The 19,594-nt window shown below is 47.6% G+C and overlaps 1 protein-coding gene across 4 annotated transcripts in view; it reads left to right on the top strand.

Annotated features, from left to right (window-relative positions):
* Positions 1–19,594, top strand: part of LOC140426151 (dihydropyrimidine dehydrogenase [NADP(+)]-like) — a 1,098,238-nt gene that overhangs the window by 425,113 nt on the left and 653,531 nt on the right. For all 4 annotated transcript variants that reach the window (XM_072510567.1, XM_072510568.1, XM_072510570.1 and 1 more), the window contains one exon: positions 12,870–12,957. In XM_072510567.1, the coding sequence (XP_072366668.1) occupies positions 12,870–12,957 (88 nt within the window). The remainder of the gene's footprint in view (positions 1–12,869; positions 12,958–19,594) is intronic.

Below are 19,594 nucleotides of genomic sequence, written 5' to 3'. Positions count from 1 at the left end.
CGATTGAATTGCGTTTTCTTCACAGTACTTGGAGAATTTGTCCAGGACTGCCTGGTAATCGTACCTTTGCTGTCTCCTGAAGAAACTGAACCTTGTGAATATTTCTCTTGCCCTGCACCGGCGATGGTGAGGAGAAATTCAATTTTTTCGCTATCATCCAGGTCTTGGAGTTCAGCTGCCACCAGGAACAATTCGAACACTTGCCGGAATCGCCGCCAGTTTTCGCGGAGATCGCCGTGGCACTGGAGCGGCTGCGGAACCGGGAGCTCTATCATTTTGCCTGGGCACTGCTGGTTGTCTGTGTACACTGAGATATGGCGGCAGGTATCGATCCACTCCTGTACCATGTGGTGTTGGGTTCTCTGGTGCACAGATGAGCCAACACAGTTGTATGTGGTACAACTCTATTTTATTTTAACTCTTATATACAGTTCGTTCTGGATACTCTGCACGTGCTGTCTCCCTGAGTGTGTCGTGTAGCAGGTCTGTCCTGGTCCTCGTCTCCAGCTAATACTGACCACCAGGTGTCATGTTTGTGCTTTTATATCTTTCTGTGATTGGTTGTGGTGTTGTGTGTTCTGATTTGTCTGTTGGTGTGTCTATCATGATGTGTGTGTTTGAATATCATGACACTAACTGCCCCGATGTCTTATGTACATGACATCTTTGGCAATCTCTCCTTAGAGTCATAGAGGTCTACAGCACAGGAAAGGCCCATTGCATCTGCACCGCTCAAAAACAACCACATAGCTATTCTAATCCCATTTTCCAGCACCTGGCCCATAACCTTGTAGGCCTTGACATCGCAAGTGTACATCTAAATACTTCTTAAATGTTATGAGGGTCTCTGCCTCCACCATCCTTTCAGCCAATGAGTTCCGGACTCCTCCCTTCTGGGTGAAAAAGTGTTTCCTCACACCTCTTGCCTTTGACCTTAAATCTATGCCCCCTGGTCATTGATTCCTCCACCAAGGGGAAAGTTTCTTCCTGTCTACTCTTAAGAATCCTCCCCACCTTCTGTTCCTTCCACCTCTGACGGTTTATGGTCTATGTTCATTTTCCAAACCATGCTGCATTCTCAGGGTCATAGTTGGGAGAAACTGGTTTGTGCAGAACCCTTGACTTCAGAACCCTTGAAGTCAGAAAACATACCACTCCCTGTAGTCTTCTGCAACTTGAAGCAACTATAGAAAAATCTAAATAATTGTCAAATCAAAGCAGTGGCCAGACAAATTCAATTGGGAAACCCCCAGTACGTGTATACTGATCCCTTTAGACAGTGCAGTTGGAGTGTCATTCTTGCTATTGAACATGTGAGGTTAAGAGGAGGCAGTAACTGCAGCACTGAGCTCCAAAGTGGCACTACTGGAATCAAATTAGCACCAGCTATTCACCCTCACTTGTATGATATCCGGCATAATTTGTACTAAAACTCACCAAGGATCCTCGGACGGCACCTTCCAAACCTGCAACCTCGACCACAAAGACAAGGGCAGCAGTTTCCTCTCCTGACTTGGAACTGTATCACCGTTCTTTCACAATCGCAGGGTCCACGCCCTTCTGAAAGGCACTGTGGGTGCACCTACACCACACGGACAGCAGCGGTTCAAGAAGGCAGCTCAGCACCATCTTCTCACGGAGAATTTGGGATGGGCAGCAGATGCTGGCCCAGCCAGCAATGCCCACATCCTGTGAAAGAATGAAGAACAAATTGTGTGGACGACACCTTTAAAAATATACAATTAACGGGCCTAATTTCTCACCCAAAATGTAAGAAGGTTTAACAGATGAGACAAAGTGAATACTCAAAATAAAGCCTTCTCAAAAAAATAAGAGGCATTTCAAACTTATTTCTTGGAAGTATTGATTATTCACATTACCCACAGGTAATAATAACCTTTTCCCAACGTGACGATGACAGAGAGCTGGGAGTTGAAGAGGCTGCTACACCAATCAATCGCCTAGCACCTACAGTACTCAGTGGGGCAATTACAAATTCATTACTCTGGCCCCAAAGGTCTGGAAACCAACTGCCCCAGGAGATAAGCTGGGCAGGGGCAGGCTTTGCTGGTAGATTTTGATTGATGATCTACAGCAAAGCTGAAATTCACCCCAGAGATATTCTCTCCTTTTTTTTTTGCTTTCCTGGATTCTGTCCTCTCATCCTCTCTGGGATAAACTAAAAAAATATTGATTCTGCATTATTTAATTCTCCAGTAAGCAAATGCTAGTGGTCCCCTCAATCGCACCTAATTTTTGAATCCATGATTGAACCTCGAGCACCAACAGTGGGAAACAGGGCAGCTGTCATATTTAATTTGGAGCAGGATCACATATCTTACAGCATCGATGTTGTTCTGTGTATCGCAAAACTGGTAGTCCAGTCACGCAATCCACCAAACCCGATTTGACATTTTAATATCCATTTGGCTGGAATAATTTCCAAAGCTGGGCAATGCTCATTTGTGCCGGCTATTTCCAAACCATCAACTTCTTTTTCTTCATTGTGTGTAAAGTGCTTCTTTCATGTACAAAACCAGTTATAACCGCTCGACCCTTTTAAGCCGTGTCCAATTTTATAGCGACTTTACTCCAAGTCAAGATTAAAATTTTCTCTTATGTCACTTGTTCCGTGTGCTGCTATTATTCATTCAATAGATGAGGGAAAATCCATGAACGGTAATTGTTTTGTTGAAATGACTCTCATTTTTTGGAAAGTATGGGATAAATGATAGTTCAAACTTTATTTAAGCTACACAATTACAAATTCTTTATCTCCTCGTTCTTAGGCGTCTCTGATAACGGCACTAATGTGCAGCATCCAGAGTGGGCTGGACTTTATGCCCCGCTGACGGGTTTAAAGGTGGAGGGTTTTGTAAAATGATGGCCACCCCCCCACCCCGACCTATCCCAAATATTGTGGGGAGGACAGCGGAGATGTCGGGTGGTGTTCTACCATTTTGAGATCCTTTGAAAGCCTCATCGCAGGGTTGGCAGTGGGGAAGTGGGAGGCCCACTTCAGTCAGGAAACCTGACAGCTTTAGCTGTGTGGGCTGGTGTTGCGCAAAACCTGCGGGACCTCCTTTACAGGTCTCCTGGGCCCAGCTGAGGTATTCCCCCCCCCCCCCCCCTCTTCTAGGTGCTCACCTCACCTTACCTTCCCCCTTCCCCCCTTGATCACTCAAACCCAGTCACCCATCCCTACCCCTCCCAGGACCTGCCAGCCTGGCTTTGGCGATTTCCTAAACTTGCCTGTGAGATTGGGCTCCATGTGCTCCACTTGTTTGAAGACTGCCTGTAATCACAGCAGAATTCGAACCTGCCACCGCTGGGACTACAGAGCTGTGGCCATCTAACTGGCCAGCAGTTTTCTAAGGCAGGGTCTCCTTCAGAGATAGGGGAATGTCTCGCAGTGATCTCAGCATTAAATTGTTGAGGGCAGCCAGCAGTACCATGGGTGGGAATCCACCCAGTACCCCTTAACCACCTTCCCCTACCCCCATGACGTTTGAGAGGGAGGTGGCAGGCAGGGAACACAGCCCTCCTGTAAAATCTAACTGAGTGCTTCCATCAAAACCTTGGATAGTGAGATGGGAGAGGGTGCATTGGGAGGAAACATGCTGAGCAGACCTGCGAGATGTATTTAGCCGTTGAACCAAATATTTACCAAATAAAATGGAAAATTCTCAACACCTATCTATAATGATGATAATCTTTATTGTCACAAGTAGACATACATTAACACTGCAATGAAGTTACTGTAAAACGTCCCTAATCGCCACATTCCGGCGCCTGTTCGGGTACACGGAGGGAGAATTCAGAATGTCCAAATTGCCTAACAGCACGTCTTTCAGGACTTGTGGGAGGAAACTGAGCACCCGGAGGAAACCCACGCAGACAAGGGGAGAACGTTCAGACTCCGCTCAGACAGTGACCCAGCAGGGAATCAAACCTTGGACCCTGGAGCTGTGAAGCAACAGTGCTACTCACTGCGCTGCCGCTCCGCCCATTCATCTCCAGTGCCAATTTCTCGATTATTGTGGATCTTGGTCATGTTTAAAGTTGCACCTCTTTGTGTGCCCAATAAAATTGCTCGAGAACGCACACAGATGCTGCTTTTCAGCGACATAATTGAAGCATCACATTAACAAGGGACCGCATGGTCTCCACGTTGCTTAGAAACAAGATGTTTCTTGTTGTACGAAAAGATCTGTCCTCACTGTTCTGTAAAAGGAGAGGGGATGTACTTTAAGTTAAATTAGATGTCAAAGCAAGCAACCTATGATGAGGTTTCCAGATAATGAATTCCCCTAAGAACAGAGAGACCTTAAATCTGGCTTACCTAAAAGTATACTATTGCTGCACAGATGTCACACTTTGCCATCTGGTATGTGGAAATCACAATAGCATGTGGCTTACCATGGAAAAATAGGTACGCCAGAAAAAACTCTTTGTTCCCCTTCCATCTAACAGTCTTGCCCTCCCCATGCATTGCCTGTGGTTAAGTTATACCCAGTGGTGGAACTCACTCTAAGGTTCAGGATGCAATGAGAAATGAATGCAATAATCCTCAAAGCTGCGCTCCACTCTCTATCCCCACAGTTGTTACCACACCTGAAAAAAAACCTTAAATTACAAATCTGACACAGCACACCAAAATGATTCAATCTGTTGCTGTAAGAAATCATCTCGACGTGCAATTGAAGTCAAGATCAGGTAACAATCGAACCTCTTTCACCGCACTCAGGTACGTTTCACTCTGGATGAATTCAGCAAATTAATTGTCTTTTGGTGTCAGTTAATTTTAAAATTTGTACAATAAAAAAGCCAAATCTGAAAAATGTGTATCCAATAAACAATAAAGCATTTGCCATTCTGCCACTCCAGTCAATTCAATTGGTCCATTAGGACAAAGAATTAGGAGTCCTTCAATATTTTAGTATAATAGTGAATGGCAATTCCAGTTTTCATATCATTGATCGAATTCTTGCATTTAAAATATTTCTGTACCTACTGCCACATGCAATTATATGTCCTCAAACATGTCAAGGTATTCCACTTGAGAGAAATTCCTTTCCACTGCCACCTGTATAAACCTCTTAAATTGTCAGAAAGACTCCCCGCCGGGTCGGAGAATCGCCGGGGGCTGGCGTGAATCCCGCCCCCGCCGGTTGCCGAATTCTCCGGCACCGGATATTCGGCGGGGGCGGGAATCGCGCCAGTTGGCGGGCCCCCCCGCCGATTCTCCAGCCCGCGATGGGCCGAAGTCCCGCTGTTGTCAACCCACGCCAGCCGGCGTGGATTGAACTACCTTTGGGACAGCGGGACACGGCAGCGCGGGCGGGCTCCGGGGTCCTGGGGGGGGGCGTGGGGCGATCTGGCCCCGGGGGGTGCCCCCACGGTGGCCTGGCCCGCGATCGGGGCCCACCGATCCGCGGGTGGGCCTGTGCCGTGGGGGCACTCTTTTCCTTCCGTCTTCGCCATGGTCTCCATCATAGCGGAGGCGGAAGAGACCCCCTCCACTGCGCATGCGCGGGGATGCCGTGAGCACCCGCTGATGCTCCTGCGCATGCGCCGCCCGGCAAAGTCAGTTTCGCGCCAGCTGGCGGGGCACCAAAGGCCTTTCCCGCCAGCTGGCGGGGCGGAAATCAGTCTGGCGTGGGCCTAGCCCCTCAAGGTGAGGGCTCGGCCGCTCAAGCTGGGGAGACTTCCGCACCTTTGGGGCGGCGCGATGCCGGACTGATTCACGCCGTTTTTGACGCCGGTCGGCGGTCATCGCGCCGATATCGGAGAATCCCGCCCAGAACTTTTTTGTTTAAGAACATTTCAATGTGCAGAACAAGGCCAAAACTCTTCTGGATATTCAAGTCCCCTACTTTTATCTTTTCCACTCACATTGAAAGTGGGCAGCACGGTAGCGCAGTGGTTAGCAATGTGGCTTCACAGCGCCATGGACCCGGTTTCAATTCCCGGCTTGGGTCACTGTCTGTGCGGAGTCTGCACGTTCTCCCCACGTGTCTGCGTGGGTTTCCTCCGGGTGCTCCGTTTTCCTTCCACAAGTCCCGAAAGACGTGCTTGGTAGGTGAATTGGACATTCTGAATTGTCCCTTAGAATACCCAAACAGACGCCGCAGTGTGTTAACTCGGGGCTGTTCACAGTAACTTCATTGCAGTGTAATGTCAGCCTACTTGTGACACTAATAAAGATTATTAAAGTAATCATTGTGGGTGTAAGGATTGTTTGTTTAAGTACAGAGCAAGCAAGCAGACCAGGGCAGGCCAGCAGCATGGTTCAATTCCCGTACCAGCCTCCCCAAACAGGTGCCGGAATGTGGCGACTAGGGGCTTTTCACGTAACTTCATTGAAGCCTACTCGTGACAATAAGCGATTTTCATTTCAAGATAAACTCTTCCAGAAATGTGTACTGGATGCAACATTCATGTTGTTAGTACAACAATAACACAATCAGAAGAAGACTCTTTTAGCTTTGAGTATTTTTTTCAAGTCTTATTTTAGACATCGAGCGGCATTCTCCGTTCCCTGTTGCTAAGGTCTGGGGCGCAACCTTCCCAAATTGGAACAAAGTCCCCGAGCGAGCGCGTTTAGCCGTGTGTTTCCCGGCACTCGCAGTGCCGAGAAACGTGGCTATTCAGCATGACTCGCTTTGAATAAGGGGCCTGAATGGGGAATGAGAGGCCGAGGCGGCACGTAGCCCCGTTTTGTACAATGGGGTGCTCCACTCGCCGGAACTCCCCATTATAGCAAGAGATCAGGATGCCATTTTTAAATGGCGTCCCGATCTCTGAGGCCTCCAAAAAAAATCCCCGACTTCCACACCCGCCTCCCCTCAGCCGGAACGCAACATGGGAGGATCCCCTGCCCGCATCCCTCGACACTCATACCGGGCAACCCTGGCCCGATCATGCATGTGCAAAAAATACCAGCTTGGCAGTGCCAACCTGGTACACTGTCAGTGCCCCTGCCAGCTGATAGTGCCACTGGGGCAGTGCCAGGCTGGCACCCAGGTGGTCATGCCATGGTGGCAGGCTAGCAATGCCAGTGTACCCAAGTGGCACCAGCAGTACCAGGGCACCACCCTGTCCAAAGGGCATGCAGCTGGGGTCCTCCGATCCTCACGAGTGCCGTTCCGTCTGGATCCCGTTTCTCAGGATCAAATGGCACTCGCCCGAGGTCCCTGAGGCGAAGGGATTGAATCCCAAAGCCTCAAGTACCTCGGGAATCTGCACATTAGAGTAAAGCTGACTACCTTGCTCTAATTTGCAGATTTGCGAAAAACTGATCCCGCCCACAATGGGAATTGAACCTCGTGAGGCGTTCCGAGCCGGGTAGATCCCGGGGGGTCGGGGGGGGTTGGGTCATCCTCATGCTTGTATGCTGCATGGGGGGGGGAGTGGTGACCCGTTATTGCTTTGGTGAAGGTGAGGGGATACTCCTCCTTAATGAGGGGTTGGGGTGCTTCCATTGTCAGTGGCGGGGGTCAACATTTGCATTGTGGGGGGGGGGGGGGGCGGGGGGAGGGGGGTGTTGGCCTCTCTGTGGACTCTAGGATCGGGGCACCTGTTCAAAATGGCGCCTTACACTGGTAAGTGCAGGGCAACTGGCGAACAGGCCACTACGCATTATTTTGTATAGCAAAGGTCTGTGAAGACCACTTCAGCGATGCTCCTAGCACCAGCGGGGCACAGTCCAGATTCTCTGTTGGCAGGAGCTCTTTGCCTCTGGAACAGAGAATCCCGGCCATCGTGTAACGAGTTAGTAGTTATCGAGCTATTTATATTCTATTGCTGATGTGATGCTCAGTTCAAGGGTGGGATTCTCCACCCCGCCGAACCCGTTTTCTGGTGCAGCACGCCCCTGCCGGCAGTGGGATGCTCCGACCCGGCAGCCTGCCAGTGGGGTTTCCCATTGTGGGCACCCCCACCCCCGTCGGGAAATCCGCGGGCGTGAGTGCACTGCCGGCGAACCGGAGGGTTCCGCCAACGGAGAATCCAGCGGCAAATGCTTTTCAATGCCAGAACTTTAAGCGGTTGCTCCAAATGATTGTATCAAAACGGTCCAGCTTGTAAACCTTCACTAAACCATCTTTGTAACGTGAAAGTCAACAGTGACCAATTCAGTTTAGGTCCAAATAAAAGGTTAAGACTCCTGTCGCTTGCAAAACATTCCTAAGGTGCAGACTAACTTTGAGATAACTATCTTGACTCCCAACACTATCTTTGGACAGAAGATAAAGCTGATTGTAGAATTGGTTTGTGGACTGAGGAGTGTAGGCAGTAAAATCCTCGTCCTCATATATTGACCTAGAATTTCCTGGAACTTGTCCATTCGTTGGAGTTCTTTCCCTTGTTGTTGAGTTTGGAAACCTCTTACAGTGTGATGGCAAGTGATTAAAGTCAAAAGTGCTTTGGAAAGAGGAATAATGTTGGGGAAGGAAAGATTGCAATAAAAGAGAAGAAAAGAGAGAGAAAGGATAGATGACAAAAAAATTGTTTAAATTTTTTTTAAAAGGCACGCCGCATTCCTGTAGGAGGGAGACTCCCCCAATTCAAAGAACAAAGAACAAAGAAATGTACAGCACAGGAACAGGCCCTTCGGCCCTCCAAGCTCGTGCCGACCATACTGCCCGACTAAACTACAATCTTCTACACTTCCTGGGTCCGTATCCTTCTGTTCCCATCCTATTCATATATTTGTCAAGATGCCCCTTAAATGTCCCTATCGTCCCTGCTTCCACTACCTCCTCCGGTAGCGAGTTCCAGGTACCCACTACCCTCTGCGTAAAAAACTTGCCTCGTACATCTACTCTAAACCTTGCCCCTCTCACCTTAAACCTATGCCCCCTAGTAATTGACCCCTCTACCCTGGGGAAAAGCCTCTGACTATCCACTCTGTCTATGCCCCTCATAATTTTGTATACCTCTATCAGGTCGCCCCTCAACCTCCTTCGTTCCAGTGAGAACAAACCGAGTTTATTCAATCGCTCCTCATAGCTTATGCCCTCCATACCAGGCAACATTCTGGTAAATCTCTTCTGCACCCTCTCTAAAGCCTCCATATCCTTCTGGTAGTGTGGCGACCAGAATTGAACACTATACTCCAAGTGTGGCCTAACTAAGGTTCTATACAGCTGCAACATGACTTGCCAATTCTTATACTCAATGCCCCGGCCAATGAAGGCAAGCATGCCATATGCCTTCTTGACTACCTTCTCCACCTGTGTTGCCCCTTTCAATGACCTGTGGACCTGTACTCCTAGATCTCTTTGACTTTCAATACTCTTGAGGGTTCTACCATTCACTGTATATTCCCTACCTGCATTAGACCTTCCAAAATGCATTACCTCACATTTGTCCAGATTAAACTCCATCTGCCATCTCTCCGCCCAAGTCTCCAGACAATCTAAATCCTGCTGTATCCTCAGACAGTCCTCATCGCTATCCGCAATTCCACCAACCTTTGTTGTTCCCTTCTGGACCAGACAGGCTGGGTGGCACTGGAGGAACATGAATGTCGCCATTAAACTCACTGCAGAAAATGAGGGCTTTTTAGCTGGCAATTAACAGGCAAATAGAACAATTTCTAGAAACAGCAGGTGCGGAGATTGAGGCGGGGCTGCCATTTTACGAGGCTAATGGTGGAGGGCGCAATTAATTATTCAGATTCGAAATTCAGACGGTATGACTTCCTCGCAACAACTTGAAAGGCCGAATGGCCTCCGGTTTTGTAAATATTCTATGATTCTATGTACATGTTAATGAGGCCTTGCACATTAATCTTGCTATTAATTAGGCAGCCTGTTCTGGCTCATTGTATTATTGAGTTTTCTCTTGTATTTATATAATAACTTTTACAATTCCCGCTTCATATCAATTCTAGGTGCTGGTGGCATTGATCCCTTCATAATTACTTCATTCCTTTTTTCAGAGACAAAGGAAGATCCCACCCCTTGTGCACAAAGTGACATTTTCGTCAGGCTACTTTGTGTAACATTAACAGCAGTTCACAAAATTACAACAGATTAATTATGAAACAACAATTGAGCTACTGAGGTGAATCGAATCAACTCGACTTGCTGCAAATTCTTTATATCTATTCGGCATGAAGTTCAAACTCAAACAAGACCGTGGGCATCCCGACTGATGGGTTTGAAGGCTGGGGACCGGTAGGGGGTGGGTGCTTAAATCTAGTGGGCGCAGCCTGCCATGGCCTACCTGCCTGCTTCTGCCCCCAAAGCAGTTTTCAATTTTACCAGTGATGGAGTGGAGCCAGGCGGCCCACCCACCAATATGCCAATTGAAGCCTTTCAGTGGACAATGAGAATGTCTCCCATTTACATTCCTTTTGTCTTCTGTCCACGACATCTTTGTCAATCTCTCCCTATCGCTGGCCCCCTATCCAGCCCCACCGTTCCACGCCCCACCCCCCACGACAGTATAAATCTGACCCCATTCCCAGTTCTCTCCAACAACGACAAAGAGTAATCCAGACTCGAAACGTTAGCTCTTTTCTCTCCACAGATGCTGTCAGACCTGCTGAGTTTCTCCAGTGTTTTCTGTTTTAATTAGGATGTCATCCTGCTGCTACGGCTGCAGGCCTTTAATAGACTGGAAGCAAATTTTCCCATCACTGGTCCCTGCACGGGCAGCTGAAGGGATGGATGGGGACGGGGGACGGGGGGGGGAACTTCCTTAACAAGCTCTCTGGGTTAATTGGAGGGCTCATCCAAAGTGTTACCCATCCTGGGTTGCCGTATCCCACTCCATGCCCTTTCCAACTTTTTCCCACCCTCCTCATCCTCACACCCCCTCACCCCTCCTCGCCAAGACTGCTAACATGACCCCTGCGACAACCCCAAAAGCTCGACAGTTCTGATCCAATGCCGTAAAGCTTCTCCTGATTCAAAGTACAGGAGAGCTGCTGGCCTCTGATTGGCTAGTAGCTATCTGTGGCGGGACCTTCCCTGAGGGATGGAAATCCTGCCTCCAGTCTACTCCCACTGCTCCCTCTCCACGTCCCCACCCTCCAGTCCCTCTCTACCTCCCTCATCCCCTAATTACCTGGTTGTAAATATCGGGTCATTTGCTGAAAGGTTTAGAAGGCTTTTCATTGCTGGCTATGGAGGCATCAGGTACAGTCAAGGAGCAGCAGTGAAAGACAGCGGCGGAAGTACAATTGTGGCAGTGTTGAAGAGGAAATTAAGGGAATGAGGAAAAGTGGATCTATCTTTAACCTGACCCGCCTCTTGGGCAACTGACAAGGTTCGGTGTAACCTTGGCTTTACAACCTCCACGATTGAAACAAAGCTGGACAGAAAATGGTGGGTGCCGGGCTTGAGACTAGGACTTCCAGCACTTTAGTTCCAGTGATGCTTTGGTTAAGTCGCTGAGCTCTTCGGACTTGATGAAAATTTGGGCCACCCTGTAGATTTCCCACCGAGTTAGTTGGGGCACTGAGTAAACCTTGGGAGAAGCGGGACAGAATTAAATTACCTCTGTGAAATTATAAAACACTGAAGCATCTATTGGCCAGGTCAGATTTTTTTTAAAAAGAAGTAACAACACTATTTGATTAAAACACAAAACATAGTTAATATTTGATGGAGCCAGTTTGAGGACACTTGAAATTTGTAACGGGAGAAAAAGGTGCAGCGAACCAACAGTGCAAGTATGGGATACTCCTAATTTTTAACGTAAATGAATAAGGAACTTTGGGCCTTAAAATGTCTTAATCCCATTTACTCTATCCCTGAATTTCCTCAATTGTTTCTGCTCAATCTGCAAAACCTTCATCAAAATCCTCTGGCACTTGTATAGTTCATCCATATACAAAAGTGCAGCTCAGGCAAAATTCCTGAATTTGTGTTAGATCTTAACTGATTTGGAATTTTTACACCTGGAATTTTATCCGCAACAGGATTTAAAACCCTAGTTCTGATGGTACCTTTCCTGCACAATTTTAAAATCTTTTAAAAAATAAATTTAGTGTACCCAATTCATTTTTTCCAATTAAGGGGCAATTTAGCGTGTTCAATCCACCTACCTCGCACATCTTTGGATTGTGGGGGCGAAACCCACGCAAACACGGGGAGAATGTGCAAACTCCACACGGACAGTGACCCAGAGTCGGGATCGAACCTGGGACCTCAGTGCCATGAGACTGCAGTGCTACCACATTTTAAAAATCTTTAGTTGAGACTTAAAATAGATTCCCTGAATTTGGAATGCGTCAGAATTCCATTAGAACTATCTAAGATTGTTTTTCCTCAAACATTCTTCCACTTTAATGTTCATGCACAAAGAGGGCCTTGAAGGAATATGCCACAAATTGAGTGCTTTTCTCAAAGCCCTTGATTGTTTATACTGATAGCCATGTATTTTACTCTGCTTTTCCAGAAATGATGACATGGCCCACTGAAGGCTTTCTGATCAGCCCACTTCAGGAGATTCTGGGCAATATATTTGATTTTCCATCCCCTTTATTATCTAGAGGATGTTGATGCAATCCTTTGAATTTGCATTTGCTAACCAGTCATATCGGTCATTCAGTTTATTATCTTATTCTCTAATGAATGTCACTAATATGGATCCAAGGATGAAAAATATTGCTTTTAATTTGCTCCTATCAGCCAGAATTTCCTTTTATATCTTTGCTGAATTTTGAGGCTGCAGGAATAGTTCATTTTAAGGTAATTGAAATTTGTGGCTTGTTGGAATTTTCCAGTTTTTCACTCGAATGTGAATCCACTTCTTCTTCTTGCTCAGATGGTAAGAAGGGTAATTTTATCACGCCTGGGTCTAAGCAATTTTTAAAAATTGATGCTTTTTGACTCGGTTCCTTGACCTTCCAGGTGCCTGAAGTGTGCTGATGCTCCTTGTCAGAAGAGCTGTCCCACTAATCTGGACATAAAGTCATTTATCACCAGCATTGCAAACAAGGTAGGAAATGTCTCGTATTTAGATCCATCTGTAAAGGATAAATGATGTGAAGCAGGGCTTACCAAATTCAAATCCCTGACACATTGCTGCAACCAGATCAGGGGGTTGGATTTCAGATGCCACAGAATGGTAATGGGATGGTAAACCCCAGGTCAAGCCCATTCGCTTTACTCCTGTTGTATCGAGGATTAAAACATTTTGCTCATGATGTTCAGAATTCACATTGACTTGTAAACCTTGTGGTATTAAAGGATTTACTTGTGGATGGAAATCTAACCAGACATGATTCCTTCATTTACATGAGAAGTGTGGATTGCATGTTGCTTCACATTTATTTGCCCATGCTGATAGCACATGCAAAATCTAGAATATATTAAACAAATCCTTGATTCAGAGTGTTCCAGTTCAGAATGTGATTAAGTATTTGGAAACCACTGATACAGCCGACAATAATATAAGTGAAAAAGCTAAATGTCAAAAGGACTATTTTTAAAGTACCACACCCCTTCCCGAAATAATGTCATAAACCCAACATCTTGCCTTTCAACCCACAAAGCTCTGCTGGCTCAACAGCACGGTAGCATTGTGGATAGCACAATTGCTTCACAGCTCCAGGGTCCCAGGTTCGATTCCGGCTTGGTTCACTGTCTGTCTGCACATCCTCCCCGTGTGTGCGTGGGTTTCCACGGGGTGCTCCGGTTTCCTCCCACAGTCCAAAGATGTGCAGGTTAGGTGGATTGGCCAAGATAAATTGCCCTTAGTGTCCAAAATTGCCCTTAGTGTTGGGTTGGGTGGGGTCACTGGGTTATGGGGATAGGTTGGGGGGGGTGGGCTTGGGTAGGGTGCTCTTTCCAGGAGCCGGCGCGGATTCGATGGGCCGAATGGCCTCCTTCTGCACTGTAAATTCTATGAAAACACCAGTCCTCTGTAAATACAATCTTGGCCAGCCAGGAAAAGTGAGAATGATTCCGGTGAAGACTCCCAGCCAGTTTCTTTTCTGTCTCTCTTCAGCAGGCTTAACCATTCTTTCAACTTGACATCAGGTTACACAAGTGCACTAACATCCACCCACTATACCACTACTTCTCTCAAACTTTCCACTTCTTTAGTGAAACCTAACCATCTGTTCATCATTTAGTGTTGGGTGATTGAAAATTTCCTCTAATTAAATTCCGGCCTTCCCTCTTCCTCTTCTAAAACTGATGCCCATATCTTGACTTGCACCAAGTCCCATTCAGTCTGACTTGCATTGGTTTTCGTTCAACCAATCAATAGATTTTAAAAAAATATATTACCACCCTGATGTTCGAATCCCTGCATGGCTTCACTGTTCTCTGTCACTGGAGCATCCTGCAACTCTCTGAGTTTTCTGTGCATTTTCCACTTCTTCGACCACACCATTTTGTGCAGTACCTTCAGCTATCTAATCTCTCTACCTCTCCAACTCTCTTTCCTTTAAGGTGATCCTTAAAATCTACCTCTTTGTCTTATTCTGGTCACCTGTCCTACGTCTGCAGCTCTGTGTCAGTATATCTGATTACGCACTTGTGAAGTGATTTACAATGTTTTATGGTGTTGAGGCTCCTTCTTTAAATGTCTTTAAGAAAAAGATAGATACCTTTCTAAAGAATAAAGGGATTTGGGGATATGGTGTACGGGCTGGAGAGTGGAGCTGAGTCCACAAAGATCAGCCATGATCTCATTAAATGGCGGAGCAGGCTCGAGGGGCCAGATGGCCTACTCCTGTTTCTAGTTCTTATGTTCTTATGTGTTAAATGTATTTAAGTTGTTCCTGTAAAAAAACACGAGTTTGAGTGCCAGCAGTGGCAGCTCAAGAGTTTGAATTGGTGTTGGATTGTCGAAAAACCATTTGGTTCACTAATTCCCTTTATCAAAAGAATTCAATTCTATGTGTGACTCCAATCTTGGCATATCCCAATCATTCAGTTGCCTCCTTGAAGAAAAACACCAATTTGTTTTTTTTTCATGTTTATTTAAAAAAAAAATTATTCTACATTGGGATTCTACATTCTACATCGTCGCTGGCCACATCGGCATTTGGTGCCTATCCCTAATTGTCCTTAACCTGAGTGGCTTGCTGGGCCATTTCAGAGGGCAGTTAGGAATCAACCACATTGCTGTGTGTCTGGAATCACATGTAGGCCTGACTGGGTAATGTTGACAGATTTCCTTCCCTAAAGAACATTGGTGAACCAAATAGGTTTTTCAACAATCAACAATATTTGTTATCGTCACCAATCCTGAGATTAGCTTTATATTCCAAATTTATTAATGCCCTTTATTAAAACAATCCTGATCTATGTGACTCCAAGCCCACTCCAATGTTATTGGCTTTTAGTTGCCATCTGATGTGGCCTAATAAGCCCCTCAGTTCTATCAAAATGGCACACTGTGATTTAAGAAGAATGTCCATTGCCACATTCTTAGGGCAACTAGGGATGGACAATAAATACAAGGGGCGAAATTCTCCGGTATCGGCGCGATGTCCGCCGACCGGTGCCAAAAACAGCGCAAATCAGTCGGACATCGCGCCGCCCCAAAGGTGCGGAATCCTCCACATCTTGGGGGGCCGAGCCCCAACCTTGAGGGGCTAGGCCCGTGCCGGACTAATTTCCGCCCCGCCAGCTGGCGGAAAAGGCCTTTGGTGCCCCGCCAGCTGGCGCGAAATGACATTGCCGGGCGGCGCATGCGCGGGAGCGTTAGCGGCTGATCACGGCATTCCCGCGCATGCGCTGTGGAGGGAGTCTCTTCCGCCTCCGCCATGGTGGAGACCGTGGTGAAGGTGGAAGGAAAAGAGTGCCCCCACGGCACAGGCCCGCCCGCGGATCGGTGGGCCCCGATCGCGGGCCAGGCCACCGTGGGGGCACCCCCCCGGGGCCAGATCGCCCCACGCCCCCGCCAGGACTCCGGAGCCCGCCCGCGCCGCCTTGTCCCGCCGGTAAGAGAGGTGGTTTAATCCACGCCCGCGGGACAGGCATCCTAGCAGCGGGACTTCGGCCCATTCGGGGGCTGGAGAATCGCGCGGGGGGGGGGGCGCCAACCGGCGCGATCCCGCCCCCGCCGAATCCCCCGGCGGGGGGTCGGAGAATCTCGCCCCAGTTTAGTCAGTGACACGCACAATCCAAGAATGATTCAGAAAAAAAGCAGCTTGGACAGAGTTTGGCTTTGCAGACATTTATTGATGGTCAAAGAAGCGTTGGCAAGCAAGATAAAACTGAGCTCCTTGGAGGCAATTTCACAGAAGAGGTGTAGAAGCCCTATTTGAGGTCAAAGAAGTTAAGGAGGCCAGGAATACTGATAAGAGAATGTAACCATCAAAGGTGAGAGGTATAAGCTTTCAAAAGACATGAAGAAAGCATTACTTTGACAAATTGAAAGAAGTAAGATTTGCATTTGCTTTGTGGATTACCTGCAAGTGCTGCTGTATGGAATTTATTTTAAGGCTCATTACTATTGGTGGTACTGTAATTTTAAGTCAGTTATATTTTCTCTCTGTATATTCACTGTGTATCACGAACAACATTTCTGACTCTTGTAGTGGTAGATTTGATCTCCTATTTTTTCACATTTGGAAATCTATCTGTTCAACCAAAATTTTAAAAGGTTCTTCTTACCTACCTTGACTTTTGGACCTGCGGAAAAATAACTTCTGCAGCAGGTCAAAGTAAGAAAAATTCCTAACAGTTTACATGTGATCCAAAGAAGACTTTTAGCACTTGATTATTACAAGGGACTCATGACACCAACCAGTTAATGGTTTTGAAGAATTATCAGGAACATTACTTCTCGATATTTTTTTAAAATAATATCTCCGAAACAATGGCAACGTTGTAAACCAGGGATGCTGAAAGAAAATCTGCTGGGTGGGATTTTCCGGCCCCCTCCTGCGATTTCCCGTGGAAGAGGAGCACTCTACCAAAGAACAAACAAAGAACAAAGAAAAGTACAGCACAGGAACAGGCCCTTCGGCCCTCCAAGCCTGCGCCGTCCATGCTGTCCATTTAAACTAAAATCTTCTACATTTCCGGGGTCCGTATCCCTCTATTCCTATTCATGTATTTGTCAAGATGCCCCTTGAATGTCACTATCGTCCCTGCTTCCACCACCTCCTCCGGCAGCGAATTCCAGGCACCCACTACCCTCTGTGTAAAAAAACTTACCTCGTACATCTCCTCTAAACCTTGCCCCTCGCACCTTAAACCTACGCCCCCTAGTAATTGACCCCTCTACCCTGACAAAAAGTATCTGACTATCCACTCTGTCTATGCCCCTCATAATTTTGTAGACCTCTATCAGGTAGCCCCTCAACCTCCTTAGTTCCAGTGAGAACAAACCAAGTTTATTCAACCTCTCCTCATAGCTAATACCCTCCATACCAGGCATCATCCTGGTAATTCTATTTTGCACCCTCTCTAATGCCTCCACATCCTTCTGGTAGTGTGGCGACCAGAATTGAACACTATACTCCAAGTGTGGCCTAACTAAGGTTCTATACAGCTGCAACATGACTTGCCCAATTTTTAGACTCAGTGCCCCTGCCAAAGAAGGCAAGCATGCCGTAAGCCTTCTTGACTACCTTCTCCACCTGTGTTGCCCCTTTCAGTGACCTGTGGACCTGTACACCAAGATCTCTCTGACTGTCAATACTCTTGAGGGTTCTACCATTCACTGTATATTCCCTACCTGCATTAGACCTTCCAAGATGCATTACCTCACATTTGTCCGGATTAAACTCCATCTGCCATCTCTCCGCCCAAGTCTCCAAATGATCTAAATCCTGCTGTATCCTCTGACAGTCCGCATCGCTATTCGCAATTCCACCAACGTTTGTGTCGTCCACAAACTTAGTAATCAGATCAAGTTACATTTTCCTCCAAGTCATTTATATATACTACGAACAGCGAATGTCCCAGCACTGATCCCTGCGGAACACCACTAGTCGCAGCCGTCCAATTAGAAAAGCTGGGGAATGCGCCGTGGGAGCGTCACCAATTGGCGGGACCAGAAGTTCCCACCAGCAAGGGGGGAGAATTTTGGTCAGTGACTCAACTACCACCTTTGCTGAGATTTGCCACTGCAAAAGAATTAAATCTTGGACCTGCCTTATCTTTTACCCATTGTGCAGGAGTTTTAATTTTTTAATAGGTCTGATGATGACAGGGCAGCACGGTGGCACAGTGGTTAGCATTGCTGGCACGAATGGGCAAGAGCCAGTGTATAAAGCTATGTAAATGTACATCTTACCATGTATATATCTCGCTCAGGGCGATTTTGTGTTATTTTGTTCCGGGCGGGCGGGGGGGGGGTTATTGTTTGTAAGGGAAAAAATTGTATTGTTTTGTTAAAAAACTTCAATAAATATATATATTTTTAAAAAAAGCATTGCTGCCTCAAGGCGCTGACGTCACAGGTTCAGTCCTGGCTCTGAGTCACTGTCTGTGTAGAGTTTGTACATTCTCCCCGTGTTTGCGTGGGTTTCACCCCCACAACCCAAAAAGATGTGCAGGGTTGGTCAATTGGCCATGCTAAATTTCCCCATAAATTGGAAAGAATGAATTGGGTACTCTAAATTTATTTTTAAAAAAGGTCTGATGATATCCTATGAAACATAGGGGGCGATTCTCCGGAGAATCGGAGCAACCACGCCACGACGCCCCGACACCGGCGCGCGATTCTCTGAGGTGTGGGGCCACGGATTCTCCGGCCCGAATCACGCTCCGACATGACAGAGTGCCGCCAGCGCCGTTCACCCCTGGTCGCTGCTGGCGTGAACTCTGCAGGAACGTTCGGGGGGGCGGCCTGTGGTGGGGGGGGGGGCTTCCACACTGGGGGGTCCTCCGATGGTGTCTGGCCCGCGATTGGGGCCCACCAATCGGCGGGCCGGCCTCTCTGTCGGCGGGCCTCCTTTCCTCTGCCGGCAATGTTTAAGACATTGTTGTGTGGGGCGGCCTGGGGGAGGACGGCCACTGCGCATGCGCTAGTTGGCGCCTGCCCAACTGCGCATGCGCGGGACCTAAGGCACCCCGTCTTTTACGCGGCGCCGGGTGTCCGACGCCGAGCCGAGGCCTTGCCCCCGCAAATCGCGCCACGCCCCTGCCAGCCCCACAGAGGCTTTTCCTTAGCCGCGATAACTTCTTGTATTGTGCTTCAATGCACTGGACGGAATTTTCCCCAAAAGGTGACTACAGGTCATTTTGGACGGGAAAATCAGTACGAATTGTGCCGGCTGTTCCAGCACGATTTGCAACGCGAACTTCCTACAATTCGTCATTTTTTTGTAGAGGGCATGATTTGCATCGGCACTGAGCCTAAAGACCGGTACCGGCAAGGCGAGTTTCACAGAGATCGGGTGCCTCAAAGTGACAATTCAGGGCTCCTCTCCCCGCCTCCCCAGCAGCGGGACTCCATTGCCACTCCAACTCCCCAACATTCGCGGTGGCATCAACCCCCCCACAAAGGATCGTTGATATCTAGGGCCCACCCAGTGGGGCTCACTTCAGACCACACCCTTCTCGCCGGTACTAGTACCCCCCACCTCAAGTGAGCGACATCCGTTATGTGGTTACTAAGTGCCCGCCCTTCATTCCCTTCCCTCAATGACCCGAACCCTGATGGC

The sequence above is a fragment of the Scyliorhinus torazame genome, chromosome 7, assembly GCF_047496885.1.
Source record: "Scyliorhinus torazame isolate Kashiwa2021f chromosome 7, sScyTor2.1, whole genome shotgun sequence".
NCBI lineage: Eukaryota > Metazoa > Chordata > Chondrichthyes > Carcharhiniformes > Scyliorhinidae > Scyliorhinus > Scyliorhinus torazame.
Note: the sequence above shows the minus strand (reverse complement) of the source record. Positions and strands in the feature narration are given on the sequence as shown.